The 21034-nt window shown below is 38.3% G+C and overlaps 1 protein-coding gene across 5 annotated transcripts in view; it reads left to right on the top strand.

The window, feature by feature from the left end:
* TANGO2 (transport and golgi organization 2 homolog) overlaps window positions 1-20824 on the top strand; it is a 29376-nt gene extending 8552 nt beyond the window's left edge. For 3 of the 5 annotated variants that reach the window (XR_014185482.1, XR_014185484.1, XR_014185485.1), the window contains exons 2-11: window positions 278-399; window positions 5013-5101; window positions 5907-6026; window positions 7008-7122; window positions 13000-13070; window positions 14974-15127; window positions 15501-15605; window positions 17344-17482; window positions 18246-19494; window positions 20432-20824. Coding sequence is in view for 1 of the 5 variants with exons in the window: in XM_082066600.1 (XP_081922726.1) it covers window positions 344-399; window positions 5013-5101; window positions 5907-6026; window positions 7008-7122; window positions 13000-13070; window positions 14974-15127; window positions 15501-15605; window positions 17344-17464 (831 nt within the window). In the remaining 4 variants the exon portion in view is untranslated. The remainder of the gene's footprint in view (window positions 1-277; window positions 400-5012; window positions 5102-5906; window positions 6027-7007; window positions 7123-12999; window positions 13071-14973; window positions 15128-15500; window positions 15606-17343; window positions 17483-18245; window positions 19495-20431) is intronic. The other 2 variants (XR_014185483.1, XM_082066600.1) reach the window with 2 other exon arrangements.
* The last annotated feature ends 210 nt before the right edge of the window (window positions 20825-21034 follow it).

Here is a 21034-nt window from a genome sequence, read left to right as displayed (position 1 = left end):
TGTATTGCTGGCACTCTAGACTTTGTCAGTATTTTTCTTATGCTTTTTTCTTTCCCAAAAATCTGAATTAGCCAAGCATAGCTTTGAAACAACCACTGTAAGAATTTTGGTAGTAAGCCATTCATTGAAACAAATCTATTTTGGAAGTTCTGCTTTATTTATTTATTTTTATTGAGCTATATTAATGAGAACATTGCGACCTTTAAGCTTCAGCATAGAAGCAAGGTTATCTTTTTATAATTCTCAGTATAATAGATAATCTTTATTTACTTTGTAGGCAATTACGGAATGAGATTGCACTGAGCCTTTGTAGAAGAAGCAAGATTTAAACATCAATTCTTCAATGTGCATCCTTCTATTCAAATTCGATCCCCGACCAGCTTCAAAAAATGCATACAGGTAAAGATGGTTCTAGTTAAAACAGACTTGTTTCTATAATTTTAATACCATTTATTTTTGTAGCCGATGTTTGAACCAGAAACTCAAGCCAGTGTTAGGTGCTCAATTATGCTTCTGTAATGTTTACCTTCATGACTTTCCCCACTGGAGGATTTGCTGTAACTCTTTGTTTTCAGACTGTCAGAAGACTTGGGCTTTGCAATCATGGACCTTTTGCTGGTGGCCTGTTATGTGGTGTAGGATAAATCATTTAAATATTGTAACTCCTGCCTTCAACTTTATCATTTAAACTAAGGGGAATCATGTTTATTGGGGCATCACAGCTGAGGTTCAGGAAAAGATGCAATTTTTTCAGTAGGTTGGATACGTTTGGGGCTTTCAGTTTGAAACCAACAATTTGAAGTTAGCCTGGAAAGTAATTGAAGGACAGTGGAGCAGAATTATTGCAGTTATTGACCACTGTGTATCATTGTGCCTTTCATTGACTTGTTTTTCTGGCCTTTTGTATTGAAAAGCAGATGCAATTCTATAGAAATAAAGGAAATGGGAACCAAAATGACAATTGTCCCTAGAGTGCATTCCTTTTTGCATCTGGAATCTGCCTAAAAAGGGCTTTTGTTTATGGTGTGACTGGTGCTGAAGTAATATATCCATTTATTTGGTCTGACTTTCTTTGTGTTGCTAGTTAGCAAGGGACAGATGCATCAATTAGATGCCTCTTGGGAAAATCCTTTGGATGTAAACTGCAGTTGCTTGCCAAGTGAACTTTCTGCCTCGATCAGTATTTAAAAATAAAACTTACAGTAGTTTTCTTGCTATAAAAGATTGCATTGAGATTGCAATTATTGATTTATAGCAGAAAACAACTTGCTATCAGTGTAAAAATAGGAAAACACTTTTGAGATGTTTTGGGTCAAATTCAGGTGTATTTAATTGTTTAAAGTTAAATCTTTCTTGATACCTATTGTTAAGCAATGTCTTGCTCTATACCTCTGAGATAAATTACTCTGAGCCACCTGTTTCTGTGATAAGTGCCAGGCCACAGTGTTCTTGGTGTCAGATTTTCACATCAGATATATAACTTCAGTCCCCATTTGTTTTCTTCAACACACCATAACTAAATCTTTTTGCTTCTCTTTATTCAGAAGAACATTGAAGTTCTTCTTAAATAGTTCCTAAGGTTTTTCCACCTTTGCCTCAGCCCTCTGAAGGACACGGGTCTGCGTATCAGTTGGAAATGGTCCCCAGTCCTCCTGATTCCCTGAACAGCCAGTAGACCAAGTCAGAACCCTCTGTACTAGTCTCTTGCGAAGTGTAATTTTTCCAGGCAACTTGTCTATGTTACACTGTGCTATAGTTCTGTTTATTTCATTGTGAGGTCTTGGAAGAGTTCCCAGCCAAAAGGGGGTTCCTGTACCTGCAGACATACTAATTTGTCTGTACAATTAATTTTCTTACTATTCTCTATTTTGTGTCTCTAAAGAAGAGAAAACATCAAAAATAGGCATTAAAAGTTAGAAAAGACACACTGCATATCATTGGCTGTTTTCTTATAGCCAATAAACTTTCTCAAACTAGAACATGTTGTCCGTAACACGAGAATTTTCCATCCAGGTAGGCCTTGGTTTCGAGAGCAGTACATGGGCAAAAGCTTACGGTTCACCTTTGTGATGCCCTAATGAATCTCTGGCTTCCTGCACCCTGGCAACTTGCTCTTCTACATTTTTTCCTCCATGTTCTCTCTACAGGCCTATTTATAGTAAAGTTTAGTGTGTCGTAACAAACGCTTTACTGTAGTCCATTATTATTGTCAAAGGTAACATGCTGCCTTTCCATCTTTCTGAACTTTACTGCGTGCATCTTACAAATAAATACATGTTTCAAGCTTCAAAGCTATAATCACAGAGTCTTTTTATGGAACTGAATTACATTGTAGAAAATTGCTTTAATGGAGTGATTTCTCATGTTTTCATCTCTCTGCCTCAACATTAAAATAAATCTTAATATGTAAATCCTAGTAGAGTTGAATTATTTCAGCTATAAAATAGCTGAATAGGCTTTTTGCAATTTATTGGAAGATGTGGGTCACTTAATATTGCTCCTTTTTGATATGATTATGTTTCATAGAAGACAAAATGAAGATGTTTTGATTATAGCAATCCTGTATACTAGCCTTGTGCTAAATTTAAGCACCTGTGTATTAAACTTGAGATGGAGAATATTCAATCACACCAGAAAGACTTCATTTATTTTTAATATTTACACACTATAAACAAACCATGGGTTTGTGTCAAGAATTATTGAAAGCAAAATATAATTGGAGCTTCAGCAAATGAGAAATGCACTTCAGGTCAGGATGTTCTACCAATGAAAAACACCATTAAAAAAGATAAAATAATTGTTGAAATAAGACTGCTGGCAGAGCGGCATCAAATGAAAGCTCATCTGCAAGTTTGAAACTGGCAGCGTCTGAGGGCTGATTCTCAGCATACAAACCCCATAACTCTTCTAACTCAAGCTTTTATTTATAGATACCCTGCATCTACCTGATGTTGCAATAAATCACAGAATCCCAGAATGTCGGGGATTGGAAGAAGGGACCTCGAAAGCTCATCCAGTGCAATCCCCCCATGGAGCAGGAACACCCAGATGAGGTTACACAGGAAGGTGTCCAGGCGGGTTGGAATGTCTGCAGAGTAGGAGACTCCACAACGCTCCTGGGCAGCCTGGGCCAGTGTCTGTCACCCTCACTGAGAAGAAGTTTCTTCTCAAATTTAAGTGGAACCTCTTGTGTTCCGGTTTGAACCCATTACCGCTTGTACTATCATTGGTTGTCACTGAGAAGAGCCTGGCTCCATCCTCCTGACACTCACCCTTTATATATCTGTAAACATTAATGAGGTCACCCCTCAGTCTCCTCTTCTCCAGCTCCAGAGCCCCAGCTCCCTCAGCCTTTCCTCATAAGGGGAGATGCTCCCCTCCCTTCAGCAGAGTAGAGGGGCAGGAGAACCTCTCTCGACCTACTAACCACCCCATCATGAAGTCATGAAATTTGGTTTCTGATGGTGTCTTCCATTGCTTTTGAATAACAGAAGATATGAACTTCCAGAGCAGCCTAGACTTTGCTTTCCAGTGTTCCAGCTCTGCCGCTGCCAATGAAGTAACAGTTGCATACGTTCAGTGAGGCGTTTGTGTGGTCTGTGAGGGAGCACGCCACACAATTTGCTGTGCTTTAATAACTTCTGCTGGATGGTATGGACAGAGAAACAGTTTTTGCTTTTCAAAGCCCAAGAACTGAGACTCTTCTGAATTCCTCTGCAGCTGTCTGCCTGTGCTGACTTTAAGTCTTATCTGCTTTACATTCAGAACCTGACTGGCTTGAACTTGTGTTATTTGAATTTGACTAGGCTGCTCTCCTACCAAGCCTGCAACCTTTAAGGAAGACCTGTCCTATTAATATCTTATATGTCCGCTGCTTCTTTAATATCATTTTAAACTTGGTGTTTCAAACCTGCAGGTGCCATTTGTGATAATTATCAAAGTACAGAGCAGAGGGAACCAGGCAGCGCTGGCAGAATCTTTGCTGCTGTTGCATAATAATGTCTGGTGGTGTTTAATATAGTTTTAGGAAACAAACAGATCAAGGTTTAGATGGCCCATGAAAAGCAGCAGCACGCTTTTTCTCAGGACAGCACTTGGTCTTGCAGAGTGATGTGTTTATTTTAAACAGAAATAATGGATTTCATCCAGCAGCATTTTTCAGTTGCATATTATTTTTCATAACTTCTGCCTCCTGACTGAGTAGCCTGTAGAGCTGCTCGTAGATTCTCTGCTGCAAGGGCTGACTCTCATTAAAGATTCAACTATTTTGTCCTGCTGCTCTGGTAGAACTCATTATGGAAGCAGCTACATATGCAAAAGAAGCCCCGCAAAACAACAAAAAAACAAAGGGGAAAAGCCCCACCAAAATACCTCACTTGTTACAAACCCCTCTGTCTTTTCCCTTTACTTTTCTACGTCCTTGCATGCTGTTGTTTCTTCAAATAAATTTCAGTGGGGCTGGACCTTTGAGACAAATTTGTCTCTGTTCTGGGTACTTAAAAGACAAAAGCAGCTGATTTGTATCTTTGAACCATGTAAGCAGAGCTTTAGGTGTCAAAGTTGGATTAAAAAATACTGTGACTACAAGATCCTAAGTAATGATTCACTAAAAACACACTCATGCTTCAGATTTTCTTTTATAAGTTACCTATAAATCTGTGGGTTAACTTTAATATTTTTTTTTAAATTTAGCTGTAACTTCACATGCTGAGGAATCTTAAGATTGCTTATGCGATCTTAATTCAATCTCTAGCATTATTCTTTGAAAATGATAGTTGCCTCTTTATTCACACAACAAGACAGACTTGCTGATTGTCTCAAGACAATGAGAAAGCTGCTGCCAGATGTCGTTCAACCTTTGCACAGAGTGATAAAGTGGAGATGGGAGGGTAAAGAACAATTTCATACTTAAAATGAACTAATGCTATGGCAAGAATTGGACTCTGTTCCTGCCTGTACTGTGATGTTCTTATTGGTAAATAGTAGTATCTCTTTCTTCTTATGTTCTACAGGCTTATTCTAGCAGCTAATAGAGATGAATTTTACCACAGACCATCCAAACCAGCAGAATTTTGGGACAGCAGCCATGAGATCCTTAGTGGTGTGTATGTCTTGTTGTTTTGAGTGGCTTTCATACAATTTATATGGGGATTATGGCCCAAATCATTTGTTATTGGGGTGGTGGTCACAGAATCCCAGAATGTCAGGCACTGGAAGGGACCTCGAAAGCTCATCCAGTGCAATCCCCCCATGGAGCAGGAACACCCAGATGAGGTTACACAGGAAGGTGTCCAGGCGGGTTTGAATGTCTGCAGAGAAGGAGACTCCACAACCTCCCTGGGCAGCCTGGGCCAGTGTCTGTCACCCTCACTGAGAAGCTGTTTCTTCTCAGATTTAAGTGGAACCTCTCATGTTCCAGTTTGAACCTATTACCTCTTGTCCTATCATTGGTTGTCACTGAGAAGGCTGTCGCTTTTGGGGGTCCCCCTCCTCAGTGCAGGTTACTGTTACCAGACTCCATGATTTGTATCAGTTACCTAGCTTACTCTGTTTTCTTTTTGCTTGTGAATTTAAACTTGAAAATGACATTTTAATATTTTTTACTTTTGAGGTAACAAGCATCTTGAGGCTACTTTAAAGTTTTATATGAATTTAGCAATAGACGAAGCTTATAATTTTGCTTTTACACTTAATTTTCTCATTATGTCTCATCTTCTCTTGCAGTAGCTTGGAAAATATCGTGTAGAATCAGAGGGTGGGTAATTGAAGTGGACTTACCTTGCTTGTCCAGAAAGGCAGGCGGTTCCACCTACTGCAAGATGAGGGATATGCATTAAGAAATTCTGATTTAAGCTTGAGATTTTTTTTAATGAATGTAATAGCCTAACTCTTACTTATTCCATTAGGTCTGGATATGGAGGAAGGAAAAGAAGGTGGGACGTGGCTGGGAATCAGCAAGAAAGGCAAGATGGCAGCCCTGACAAACTATATGCAGCCAAACGTTGATAAAAATGCAAAAGGAAGAGGTATGAAGGAGTAGAAATAGAAAAAGGAGAAAGTGGACAAACAAGCCTGAGGGCACCGGTAATATGGTGATGATTACAGTATTAAATTTTTTAACCCCACTTTATGGATAAATAAAATGGCTATGTACTGTGAACAAGATCAGTGAAGTAAAACAAGGTGTAGTGCTGAGAGCCTGAAGTTACATTCTGAACAGAAATTCAGTTACCAACTGTCTTCTCTTGACAGTGAGTCCAATTAACAGAACAACTAGACAAGCATTGAGCTAGATTTAGATTACAGCCGACTTTTTAAAATTTGCATGTTCTTGTTCAAACACCTAAGTCAGGGAAACAGCAACTTGGATTATGCTGGAAGTTAGTCTGAGAGATTATTGTAGTACCTTCTCCCCTACACATTGATAAATCAGAGACGAAGAAATAATAGGAAAAAAACAAACTTCAGAAAGAGCACATCTGTGGTGGATTTTGGTTTGGTTTTATGGGTTTTGTTTGTGGTTTGTTTTGTTTTTAGAAAAAATAGGTCTGCAGCTGTCACATGGAATTGCATTGGGAATATATTGCAATGGCAAGCATGTTATACAGAGAAGCAAATAAACCATGTCATTTGTAATTCATTTTAGAATCTTATCAGGGAAATGAAACAGGACAAGAAAGAGTTTGGGGAGGTGGGAGGAAAGGAAAGGCACATCCGATATAGAACAGTTAGTAAATATGAGTTCTGTTGAAATTTTGACTGAGAGCTTTTGACTGAGTTTTTCAAAGTAAAAGTCAAGCTCTTAATGTGAACATGATATGATGCTGCAAGACTTTTGAAGGCTGGTTTGTTGTTTGGAGGTTTTTGGTTTGGGTTTTTCTGTATGTGTGTGTTTTTCACTGTTATACCCTGTTAACAGGAATCTTGTGTCTTGCTGGGTTTTTTGCAAGCCTGTCAGAGTAGTGGGTTCACACGTCTGAGTTGCTTTATGTACTTCTCTTTCTCAGGTGCTCTTGTAACAAACTTCCTGACTACAGATCTGGACAGCTACTCTTACTTGAAGAAAGTTTCAGAAGAAGCGCATCTTTACAATGGATTTAATTTATTAGCAGCTGACCTGAAGTAAGTGTACACAACATCACAGTTCAAATGTCAAAGGGAGAGATATAATAGCAGTGATGTACATATGCTTCTTAGAACAGAAGTGTAACTTCCTGCCAGAGTGACTGTATCATTAATCAGCACATAACAAATACCTTCTTCATGTTTCTGTAGCTGAAGAAAGGACCTTGTAGTCCGTGTGGTTGGCACAGCCCTTCCCACTGTGCATGTGTGCACACAAATATAAATCCTGATTATTTTTTTTTTTGTATTATGCCTGATTTAGAAGAAGGGAAATCCAGGGCTAAGTCATCTCCAGGCTGTGCATCAGTCTTCAGTTAGATGCGTACTTGAGGACCATAAGCAGGTATCTGTGACCGGGAGCACGCTGCTGCTTTGGCACACTTTCTGCAGCAGCATTAATCCTATTGGGCCTTGCACCACCAGGTGACTGAGGTCTAAAAGGATGGATACAGAAAGGCAGACATGTCCCACCTCTGAAGACACCAGAAGTGTGTCTCTGGTTTGGTGTGCCTGCTTAGAAATCAGCATATAGGTTATGTTTCCGGAAGTTTAATCCAGAAGCAAGTTAGGCAATTACAGCGTTTGCTGCTTTTCTCTTATTTTTATTCTAAACTTCACAAAGTTCATTATCCCACCACATACTTGCATAATTATTCTTAAATTAATTGTTGCTTAAATTAATTTTTAGTATGGTCAGAGGATTTGAGTTTTTGTGCTCACTGGTGCATGTTGCTGCCTGGCCAGCCTTCAGAAATTGGGAGGCTATCTGTAACTGAAAAGATAACAGGAGGAATAGTCTTACCAGATTTTAAAGCAAGCATGACATTCAAGGTGTGAGCTAGAAAGCAGTAAGTATGCTTGAGTTTCTTTTTTTCTAATTTAGGTAAATGGAATAGTCATAATGGCTGCTAGTATAATGATATTAAAGTAGATTTGATTTACATTATTTGTTAAGGCAATCATTCATGTGTTTCCTTTGTTTGTCTATTCCTGCATGCTGGGCTGATAGGGAAGCGTATGCTCAATGGAATAGTCTCTGTGGTGATGCAGGTCGTAATTCCTTGCTGAGTATCACTGGGAAAGCTGTACGTGTTGATTAACTTCTCCATTTTGACATGTCCTTAGCCTTGGATACTCTGATGAAATGAAATTCTTGGCAAGTTAATGATGCAGAGCAGTTTCTATAAGATATGTAAACTTGTCATTTTAGGAAATTAGAAGTACTCCTGAGAGAAATGTACTATATAAATGGAAGCTACTCTTCTATGTAAATAGCAAATGTTATTGCAGTTGATGCTATTTTGTTGGGCCGTGTTACTGTTCAAAGAAAAGACTGAAGACTGTTCTTTACATGTTCTTCTGTTGTGTAATGAAGTGATTGGCTCTGTTAGAGTGGTGGGAAATGGAGGGGAAACTAAAATTGGAAGTGGAAATGAAGCACTGTTGGGCGAGTATGTCTGAGCACATGATATTGCTGACTGTAGGCATCACGTTTAGAGAGAGATTTAGTGGCTGAGTTTTCAGGTACACATTTCAGGGAAATAAATTTTCATCTTCTGTCTGTGTTAAGATGATGACAGTATGCTGGATGATACAGGTGCAATGATGTGAGAAGGAGAGTTGGAAACCACCATACGGGTTGTAAAATCTTGTTTATTTCCACAGCTTTGTGTGACTCTTACTTTAAACACACATGTGTTTTGACACTTTTAGTGTAATCTGTTTGCTCTGTGGCATCTCATTATGTCAATTTAAACTATTCATTCCTCTGTGTTGGAAAAAGTACTTTTAGCTTTCTAAACCCTTCAGTTTATCATCCTGTTCTACCCGCTGAGCATGAGAGTCATGAAAACTTATCCTGTTATGCTAAATGTACCTTTATGTTGAATGTATAGCATATAAGAAACAGTGTTTGGAGTCTTGTGTGGCTGCAAAATTATCTTCTAAGAAGGCCGTGCTGCTACTCCCGCAGTTGTGACTATCCGTAGGTCTGATTAGAGAGGAATGAGGTTCTCGGAAGCTGGATCGGTCTCTGAGAAAATGTCTGCTTAAGGTTCAGAGCAGTTTTCTTTCTTTCCCCCTTTGTGGTAATATCTAAAGTCAAGTGAGCTGCTTTTGTTGATGACTGAGACAGTATTTCTGTCTTGGGGAAACCTGTGTTTATGACCAGCTTGTGTTTGGGCTGTTGTGGCAGCGTCTCACTTGTGTTCCATACCGCCAGGCGTGCAATACAGACTGCCCTGAAGGACAAACCAAAGTGGCAGCTTCTTGTCACTCACCCAGCAAGTTTAGAGTCTCTGCCAGGTTGTCAGTCAGAGCACATATTGTTTATGTGCAGTAAGATCCCTGTGTAATAGGAGTGAATCATTTTCTCCATGAGGAATAGGTGAATTGTCTCTTACAGAACAACTCAGCTGCAGAAAAAGGCCTTTCATGTGAGCTTTTCTGCTCTCCCCTGTGACAGGCACTTTTCAGTCCCCCCAGGGGAAATGTAGTGAACTCTACCATCACCTGCATCGACTAATTTGGTAATGTACTGAAAATAGTGGTTATGTACTAGGATGTAATCTTCATGTTCTGAGTGGAGAGTGAAGTTTGGTTAATAACAGGTTTTATCCTTGATGTGATGATGGGTAGGACTGAGTTTCACTTGAAACTGCAGATCCCCAAAACAATGGGGTTGGTATTGGGGCGGATACCTATAAAACATATATTTCATGTTGTATATTTGTAAAGTGTTTATATAACTTATATATAAATATATATAGACTGTATAAATTTATTTTTTTAATGTGTAAATCTACAGCCAGTTGTGTAGCAACATCACTGAGATAAAAAAGGCAAACTGAAGAAAAGGTGTTTGGTAGAAGAGCTAATTCAACTGTCAATAGTGCGGGGCCTCATAAGATCAAAACACCTGAACACTGGGACCGGGTTTCAGAAACACGGGCGATCTTGTTCAGTCGGGTTATCAAGACGAGGCTACATGAGAGGGACTTGATTGCTCTCCTGAGATAAGACTTTGGAGCTTTTCCAGTGAAAAGTAAGATCGGGTTGGGCTGCTGGCGTGGAAAGAATGTAGCTGGTGAGTTGCGGTGATTGATGTTTCTTCTCGTGCACTGTCTACCCCAATAGCACCTTCTGCCGAGTACATCTGTCTGGCCTCCTTGTGACCTCCTCATGAAAATGAGGTGTCCAGGTGCTTCTCTGCCGTGTTCTCTATGACCCGCTTTGAAATATTTCTGCATAGATCCTCAGGCATTTGCAAGTCTAATGAGATGGACAGTCCAATGTCAAGAGAAGGAAAAAAGCTTCTGCAAAACCTTTTTATCTTATCTATTTCTTCTGATGTCAGCTTCTGCCTGGCTCAAAAAATTAGGGTAACACCAAATAAATGTTTAGACACTGACAACAAAATCAGACTAGGGCTTTAAAACAGACTTTGTATGCTGTGAGTACCTGGCAGTATTCTTTTCAGTGTTTTATATGATGGTAGGTGATATATGTACAAAAATGTTTGGGCTTTGTAGTTGGTGGTTTGGTGTGGTGTTTGTTTTGTTGTTGTTGTTAGTTTGGTTTTTTGGCAGGTATTTTTTAGCTTCAGAACAAAAGAGTTTTCTGATAAGCTCACGAATACTGAAGAAAATAAGATTAATCTGTGATGGTTACTTGGTTGAAACTACTGTTCACCATTTCAGGCTGCCAATTTCATCTTTTCTCCTTGCACAATTAGTACATGCACGCATTATTAATAAAACAATCTAATGTCCTTGTTTGTCAAATACCCTGTTAGAAGATGAGAGCTCAGTGCCCAGAGGAGTGAGCCCTCGGTGATAACCACACCCTGTGCAGCTTTATTGCCTCATTGCTTTTCTTCTTCTCCTTTCTGTTTATAATTTTGTTGGACAAGACTTAAAACCAACTTGAAGCAGGGCAGGAGAACAGGAAGGCATTGCTGACGCTTCATCAGCATTAGGAAATCATTCTAGTCAACTCTGCCTGGCTTTCATGTTGCTGTGAAACATTATTACTATTGAGATTTATGCTGCCCAGTATATTTCCTAGAATATTTATTATTGCTTACGTTTGTTGACAGAATGATGTATCTAAGAGCATAATTTTTATGTAGTTTTAGTTTTTTCCCTTTCTGCTGTCAGCTATGGCTGCGATTTTAAAAAATGTGTCTACTGGGTCCTGTTGTCATTGCTTTAATTATGCCTTTATTACTTCTCCAGTGAAATTGGTGTCTGTACATGTAAAGCTGGGAGGGAAGAGAATCTGAGTCCGAGTCAGGATTTTGAGGCTATTGCTGTGATCAGGCTCAGTGGGTTTTTTTCATCTTGGCTTCTGCCTTTGTGTTCAATACTGAGTGTCTGTAAACAGTAGGAAGCGAATAGGCAGAGCCAAATGATAAAAGAAAGAGCAGCTGACTGGCACACTGAACTTGATTTTTGGAAGTATCCCCATTTCAGAAGCCTCTTGGAAAGGCTTCAGTCCTCTCTCGACAGCAGCAGTGTTGCAGTGGAGGTAAGTGTAACAGAAAACACACATCTGGGGGCATGTGGAATGTAGAAACAATGCGATACAGATGTCCTGAATTAGCCACCCTGCCGTTTGTATGTATTCCCCATCTTTTTGTTAAACTCCAGGGGATCTTGTTACTGAATTTCTCAGTCACAAGAATCTTGGAACAGATGCTAGATGATAATATTCTTTCACATAAAAAGCCATTGCTAAAGGAAGTCAGTAGTGCCTACTTATCCAGCACATGGTCTCACTGATGGCAGGACTTGCTGTACAGCCGTGTTCAAGGGCTTGCTTGGGCCATTTGTCTCCCTTTCCATCTAAAACTCTGTCTTTGGAGACCTCAGGTGATAACAATTGTTCTGATCTTTTCTCTTCATAGACCTTCTACAGCAGATACAGGCCCAACAATTTGAAAAGAGAGTATTTAATGCACCGATAAAATACTTTGTGTAATTGCTGGTGTCTGAACTGAAAAAAGCCCCTATAATGACCTTAATGATTTTGCTTTATTTGCTTAATGCATAAAATGCTTGTAGTGTGATTATAATTGCTACTGTAGTTTTAAGGTTTTTTTATGACCCGAGTGTTAATGTTTCAGTAGGCCATTAGCAGCCAACTTTTTTTGCCTGTTTTTTAATGTTGGTTTATTTGTTCTGTGCTTAGTCATTGACTGCATTGTATTAATTCCAGCAGGATTTTATTTATGGATTATATCTTTCAAAGCATTTCTTGCTTTTGAGATCTACCATATAAACAGTTTGCTCTGCGAAACGCACCATTTGAGCAACTTGAGTTGACCTAAAATACTTTCCTCAGGTATTGCTTTTCCTATGCCCCTGTTCATGGAAAACGCAATATGCCACTGTACTCTTATATGATTTTTGTCCTAGTGTGTGACTGGGGTCCAGCAGTCAGCCTGGTCTATCAGTGACAGCTCAGCTCAGTGCTCTCCTCTTTTAGCTGCCAAGGGATTCTTTCTAGTATAAGTACTAATTGTGTGCCAGCTCTAAATGTGCCCATCAGAACCAAGCTTGTAGGAAGGTGTCTTATTCAAAACCAGAATTTGCTCATTAAGCCTGGCTACGTTCCATGCAGCAGTTCTGGGTTTTTACTGAATTTTACTACAGTTATGATTAATAATGGTGCTATTTGACAGTGGTACAGCTAATACGGTATTTTGAGAGGAGAAGAGTAATAGAATTCATGAATTATCTCTGGGCTGTGGTATCATAGTGGTAACAGTGGGAAAAACATCTTGCTGTGTTTGAAGATTGCATGAAATTAGAGCATAATCAAATATAGAAGCTGATGGTTTCTCAAGGAGAAATTCTTATTTATATTTTTCAGTACCACCAAAGGAGATGTAATTTGCTACTATGGAAACAGAGGAGAACCAGAACCTGTTTTCCTAAATCCTGGTAGGTTTTTTTTTCAGAAAAGTCTGAATATTACTCTCTGTTTTACAGGAATCAGCATGTAGCTGCATTGCTCTAGTAATTTAGCTATTTAAGCATTGTCTTCACTAACTTTTCATTTGCATTCTTTTACAACAACAAGCCACCACCACCAAACCAACCAACCAGAAAAACCCTCCAAGCTCTTACCTGTCTTATCAGGCGGATTGATTTGAAATATTTAAATTCTAGAACAGTACCCCAGAATTCATCACCAAAAAGCCAGTTTAAATGGACAAGGATTGACAGAAGGCTTTGAGCAGTGTAGCTAGTTGATAACAGTTAATGGCAGTGGCTTATTTTCCCTGCTTAGGTTAATGGTCAAAATGTTGGTGCCAGTAAGCAAATAGTCACTGCAGCAATTAGAGCATACATTCTTGGAAAAAAGCTGTTAGATTTTGTACAGCTAGAAACACAAAAAAGGTTTTAATACAAACATTTTTAAAAAATCAAGGTGCTTGTAATGAGAAACCGAATCACAAATTTGAAGTATCTGCAGACTGTAGCAAAGGTAGTTCTTGTCTCTGTGCTTCAATAACTAATTCCTCTTCTATGTACATGTCTGCCTTTAGGGACAGCTGGGCTTTGGTAATCTTTGTGCTTATTCATTAGGATTGTGGTGAGAAATAAAGGGTACATCTAAAGAGAAAGGTCCTTCTTGTCATCAAATGTTGCTTTGCAGTGTTTTTCAAGAGTGAAATCAGATGCAAAAATAAGTTAATATAGCTAAACTAGAAAAGACTAGGCTGCAAAAATGATAGAATTCTGTTGTACCTTTTTCATCATTTAGCAAACCAGATCTTAAAAGTAACTGCTGAAAATATGGATTGAAGTAAATCTGTGAAACAACGTACTGAATATCAGCACAGATGCTTAACGCAGCCTTGCATAAGACGCATGCCTGCTGTGGTCTCCTGTTTAGGGGTGGATGTGTATTTCATAGCATACCTGCAAATAAAGACTAGCTCAGGAATCACTTACATTGTATTAAAACTTGTGAAATCTGTAATGACAACTGCAAATCACCAGAATGCCCTTTCCAATTTAATTTATCCCTCACCCAACATTATTTAGTATGTATGTAGATATTGTACAGGTGGAAGTGGTCCACAGGGACTGGTCTGTAGACATTTGATTGTTATTGCTTTTGAATCCTAAAGTAATCACATAACCTATTTATTATGGATTTAGTTAATTTTATGACATGTAAAGGTTGAAGGATTAAAGTTGCTTTACAGCAATAAACTCAACAATATCAGGATTCTGAGATATTTTGTGCTTAGGTTATGTAATACCCTAATGTTTCTATTACTGTTGTGTTCTGGAGGGAAAAAAAAAGCTTTGCCATCTCACCTGATTTCACACCATGGTGTACAATGTGGTGTGAACAGTGCTGAATACCTTGAATTTAGCTAATTTTAGTAAACTTAAAGCAACGATGTGGGTGTTGGGGCAGGGGAGGGAGTTGTTGTGTGATGGCTTTGTGAGGTTTTCCCCCTCTAACAAAACAATCAGAAATAGTTGTCCAGAAGAGCTGTTGAGAAATGGTTAGGTTATTTTATTATGAACTATACACCTAAGAGTCTCTTACTATTGGAAGGGACGTTGTATTTATTTTGCCACATGATACACATCTTTGGTACATAACTATGTACCTCACTTATTTTGGAAGTAAAATGAAAGCTGGCAATAGGATGAATAAGAAAATTATCATGAGAGATTAATGATGAATTTGCTGAGGGCAGGTTTGTATTTTGTCCCTCAGACTGTGTGGGATAACTATGACGGGGGGGTTTTTGCACAGAACATAAGTTAATTTTATTTGCTCCAGAGCTTAAAAAGTTGTTTGGGTTTTTTTTATGTCTAGGAATATATGGATTGAGTAACTGTTTGTTGGAAACGCCATGGAAGAAGCTTCAATATGGGAAGCAGCTTTTCACAGAAGTGATCGAGAGAAGTCAACACCTTACCAAAGAAGACTTGGTGCAGGAGCTTCTTACAGTGATGAATAATCAAGAGCCGTAAGAACATGATTGCCAGACTTTACTCAAAAAGTGGTATGACTGGTTTAAAAAATTGCATGTGGAAACAATTTTGAAAGAAAAGAAATTTCGGCCTTATATTAATTGCCTAAAGCTGGGTCTTGAAGGGCAAGAGTAGTGCTCTTTCTCTCTGCAGAGACTGACTTCTATAGATGTTTAAGCAGCAGACCCAGTAAACATTATTATTGTGGTCTTAGTACTCATAGTCTGTACAGCGATTTCTCTGTGCCCTTTTCTTTTAAAGATTTCTCTCCTCCTAGTAAGGGTGATGTGTGCAAGACAAGGGATGTGTAAATTGCTTGTCATAAACAATTAAATTAATTTTTAAACATTATTTTACTACTTCTTTCAGTCAATTACCAGACCCTGCGATTGAAGACCAAGGGAAGGATTATATACGTCCTGTACTGAACAAGTACGCAGCTGTATGTGTTCGTTGCCCAGGTTATGGAACAAGGTAAAAAATTCATAGTCAGAAATAGATGTGTACTGGATCAAAACAGATTTCAAATCAAAGTTATGCTGCTTTAAGTTTTAACTCTATAGTGACTGCTTTAAATGTGTTCAAATATTAATCAAGTATAATTGAGTAAAGTATTTCCTTGCTCAGTATTCTGGTGTCTTAGATTTGCTACTGATGAGCATTTTAAGTACACATTCTGATTCGTCTTGGGTGGGGAGTGTGACGCAGCTTCAGTTTGTCCAAGACAAGATAATCCAGTTCTGCTGGTTCCCAGTGTTGTAGCAGCTCTGACCACCTCGAATTTTGATCTTGTCAAAACATTAAAAGCTTTGAAATAATTCTGGGTTTTTTTTCTGCTAAAAAAACATTATCTTCTACATCCGAGGAACTGCAGAACACATTTATCTTCCAAGAGCAAGAATAGTTCTATTTGCATAGTTAACTAAGTTAGAGGTTTCTTTAGGCATGTCGTTGTAATATGTAGCTGCCATCTTCACACATTAAAAACCTATTATTCAAAAGAATGTTTATTTCCACTTTTTGCCTAACTGATGTTGCTATTTTTTACTGAGAGATTATCACTTTCTGCTCAGTCTGTTCTACCAAAGCTGCAAGATGAACAGAATAATGCAAATAGGTCTTGCATTTAATCCTTAGTGGGACAAAATTCTAGATGAACGCTGTTGCTGCTGGTAGGGAATTCCTGCTCTAAAAGACCAGAAGCTATTTTGTCAGATTGGTCTCTGGCAGTGTCAGCTGTAGCATTTCCCCTATAGAGACGTAAATTGATAAGCAGAGAGCACTCATTTCTGCAATTATTTTAAGTTGGTATTCCAAGAAAGAAGCCACTGCAAAAACTGAGTATCTCTATAAAATGTATTCCAAAAACATTTTAAATATGGGATAATGAAGGCGAAGTAGTAAAGAAGCATTTTCCTCCCTTTGCTTCACAGTTTGCAGTCTGGCTGTGTCAAAATAAACAGGGATAACTCAGTAGAAATACCAACCCCTTAGTGGTGAATTAACACTGTATTTCAAGACTTCCCTGCTACTATAATTGTATACTCACACTTATCGTTCCCTTAGTGACATTGCTTAGTGAATAGACATTGTTAATTAGGCCTCAGGATATTCTTCTGAGGAAACAAAGCACTTTTTTATGAGTGAACAACTGTGGCATGACTTGTGGAAGGCCACCACATCAGGATGGTGGAAAACTCCTGCTCCTGTCAGGCTCTCTCGGGCAGGGGCTGCAGTGTCCACCTTGTCAAAGTGCCGTGGATGCAGGAACAGAATCTGGCTTTCATTGAAACAAATTGCCCCTTTGGAAGGTTCCTAGAGAGAGAAAATGCACTGATGGTGCATCAATGTCCTGTGATAATAATTAATGAAGTTTAATTCTTAATGGACAAAAAATTTGAAGGAATGCGAGACTAGCATTGATGTGAATAACCCATAAGGGTACGTGCAGGCTGTGAAGAGAAACTTGGTTTTTATGCTACTTCTGAATGGAACACCTGGCACTAAAAGAAGTTTAATCTCTTGTGTGTCAGCTGCTGCAAGTGCAACGGGGAATTGGAGCATGAAAATGCCTGTTTGAACTTGCTGGGATGATTTGTGCCCTGTTTGTGTGGTGATGGTGTGGTCAAGAAAAAAAAATGAGTCAACACCTTTAGGGATGAGGTCCTGCAATTGTCTATAATGGACGGTTTGTACCCCTGTGTTGTTTCAGGACTAACACAGTCATTCTGATTGACTCGGAAGGGTGGGTGACTTTCACCGAGCGCAACATGATCGATGTGGATCTCGACCAGTGGAAAACAAGCACCTATGAATTCAAACTGCACACTTAGCAGCTTTCCGTGTGAATGGTTTGTAATAAAAGCAATGAGAGAACAAGCCATAAAGCTCTTGTAAATGTTTTGTGTCAGCCTCCACAAGCTAAAAATAGCAAGGAAAGCAGAAGTTTAAATAAACAGGTAGCATACCCTATCAGGCTTATAAATCCTTTGGATAAAACCAAAAGAGGAAAATGGTTTTAAATTAAGTAGCAACTGTTCAGAAAGAAACTTCTAAATATCACCCTGCCTCCAGGGCAAGGCCACCTTTGCCTGAGACAAAGCAAGTGCTTTTTTGTGGGTGGTTTCTTTGCTGTGTTGGGTTTTAAGTAGACTCTTGAATATGTTTTCAGTTCTGAGGAGGTGAAAGATTTGCTGGTTTTATTGTTCTATCAGAAGGTTTTACCAAACTTTGCTTTCCATTTAACATACACTTTTAAGGTTGTGTAGCTGATGCCAGTGTGCATTAAGTGACTGTATGCTGTCTTTGTAGCATTAAGTGCTTTAATAACACAGAAACTTTTCAGCAGTGCTGTGGTGCGATGTTCTGCCTGGGGAGGGCAGAGCGGAGGGGGTCTTTATATTTGTTTTCCTATAGACAGTACAGCAATATGTCTTATTTCTAAAACTTGATTTGAGAATAGGTAGGAAATTTAGTTCAGACTTTGTTCAGTTTTACTGAAAAAATAGTGGGAGCAGACTTGCTTATCTTTGACCCTAAGAAAATTGTGTATTGTGACATCTTCTTTCCTGATACTTTAACTGGCAACAGCGTTTTTCTTATTTTCTTCCCCAGCTGCCAGGTAAGGAATAAGTATCTGTTTGCAAACAGAAGCAGAATATGAAGCTTACTTATATCGGCTGGTTTGTACATGTGCAATTTTGGCTTCATTTCTTTATTGGTATAATATGTTAAAGCCTGGAGTGACTGCTCATAAATTTTTAGTAAAAATAGCTATTTGTTGTAAGGTGACATTATTGCAGTCTAATGTTGCTGAAAAAGTTTGATTTTAAGATGCATTTCTTATGTTCCAACATCTGTGAATTAAAAAGCTATTTAAATGCACGCTTTTTCAATTATTCAGTGCTAGTGTAGGTGATAGAAGATTCTAGCTGAAATCAAGATATTTTAATACCCTAAGTTATTTTGCTGCTATTGGTGTTCTGTTTTGACTTATTTTGAATGCTGAATATTAAGTTAGTAATGGGTAACTGCTATTTTTTCTCTATATATGCTGAATGTATTATTTTTACAAGTCTCTGATTACTGTTATTGCAAAGTAGCATGATTTCTGATTCTCTCCACAAATATGTGCCACTATTCTGTACCTCAAGCTGGTATGTTCAAGCATTCTTGTGTGTGTTTGTATGGAGGCAGCAGAAAGCTGGACTGGCTGTTGAGGTGAAATACAGTGAAAGGCCATTCCCAGGTTTCTAATTTTCAGGATAATTGTCTAAAGCACCATTTAGTCAATTATTTCCTTTGTATTTGCATATTTAAGTAGCTTCTAGATACGAGGACTGCTTGCATGACTAGTCACAGGTGGTTGATTCAGTGCTCTGTGAATGACTTTTGACCACCTTAATTGCAAGAGGATCGATTGAGTTGTACATGATTTAGAACTCTGAGCCTTCCAGACTCTTTCTGAGCTGTTGGAAGTGGTTAGCCCTTTATTTTTTATGGTTATTTAAACCATATATTTGTATGAATAAATGTTATTTTTAGATGTAAAGAAATAGCCATAGCTGTCTTAAATTTGAATTTGGCAAGTGCATATTTTAAAACAAACCTCTGCTTTGATGGTTTGCACTTACTGAGACTTTACATATCAGCCCTTTTTCTATGTTATGAAAAAACTTACCAGTGTATTTGAACAAGATAGTCTCCTTGAAGACATTACCTAAATGACAAGCAAAATGCTTGCATGCTGTTCCATGCTAAAAGCATTTAGAAACGCTACTTTTTATAGTAGCCCTGTAATAACATTTATTCTTATTTTTTATGTATAGGCAAAAGAAAAGCAAGTGAGAACATAGAAAACCAGGTGATAATGTATTTTGCTTTGCTTGAATGAAAATCTTAAATCTGAGATTTTCTTGCAGTCAAACAGTAAAGAACCAAAAAGCTCTGTTATTCTTTATGTTAGATTAGTTAAAGTGAGCTTTTTAAACTTCTTTTGAAGCTTACGAGTGTTTTGTCAGTAGCTTCAGTGGAAACAGGATCAGGACTGCAGTGCAGGTAGCGGCAGATGTTGCTTCTCCATAGAAACGATCAGGTATTTGTGAAGGGCATAATTTACTCTGTGCAAATTGAAGTTGCAATGAAAACACTGGAAAAAGCAAACTAGCTAAAGGTAACAAAGTATTTTATTTTTGTAGAAGTATTTTTAAGAATAAAATGGGATTTTACATATCAGTTTTAAAGGAAAAAAGTGTATATAGGAAACTATCACATGGCATTTTTTTAAGTTTGCTTATATTTAACATTATTTCAAAATCATACATTTGCAAGATATTTTTATTTCCTGTCTTTTTTCTACTGAAATGGTAGTGGAAGAAATTTTAAAATATCTGTGAAAACTCAATTCTATTTTTTTGGTTAAGGTTGTTTCATGATGGTTGCTTACATGTGTGTTTAAAACCAGATTCAGAATAAAGCCAATTTGGTGACCACTCTTTGTCAGCATTGGGCATTTTTGCACATATTAATTTGTCGGTAAATGTGCGTGATAAGATGAAGTAAAATCTTTCATAAGTATTAGAAGTGAAAGAGCTTTAAGTTAAATCTACTTCAGGTACTTAATTCTTTTTAACAGAGCTGTATTTTGCTGGGGGTTTTGACTGTTTTTTGTTGTGTTGTATGGTAGTTTCCTTAATTCCGCGTTGTTGCATAGTTATACTTGTCTTATTCAGGTAAGAAATTGGAAAATATTTATTTCAAGTTAATAATCCAGGTTTGGGGCATTCTGCATTGTTTTTCAGGTTAATAAACAGAATGTATTGACTGGAATGTTCCCAGACCAAGTGTCGCAGTGATCAAGTCTCTGAGAAGACAAGGAACTGGTATTGTCATTGTTATGGTGGCAACCCAAATGAAATCTAGGGGAATTCCCAAAATCTGCTTTATATTAACTGATGAGCCTCTAAAGTGGTCACTGCCAATTCTTGTTTATCCAACAAGATAAATTTGGTTGCATCCAAATGTCCGCGATGGATCCCTCCTCTGACAGCCCGGTCCTCAGCGGCGCTGAGCCAGCCTTGGTCAGGGACCCATCGCCTTGTGTAAACGCATCGATTGCTTCTGTTCTGTGGAAGAAACCACAGCGCTTTTCAGACATTAATTAAGATAGATTAAGTAATAAACTGGAGAATATGTGGAACCAATAGTGTCTCTTTTTGTGGTACAACATTATAATTAGTATTCAATAACTGAGGCTTTTGCCTCTTGTTAAGAGAATATGCTCTTCCAAGAAAAGGTGAATGAGGGGGCTGGTGTTTTCTCTCCCTGCACTGGCTCTGCTGTGAAGAGCTACTGGAAATAACCACAGAGCCAAGGCCTGAGTCAAATGCTTTTATCCCTCTCGT

Source organism: Streptopelia decaocto, assembly GCF_964273445.1.
Source record: "Streptopelia decaocto genome assembly, chromosome: 15".
Lineage (NCBI taxonomy): Eukaryota > Metazoa > Chordata > Aves > Columbiformes > Columbidae > Streptopelia > Streptopelia decaocto.
This window is presented reverse-complemented; position numbering and strand designations above follow the sequence as displayed.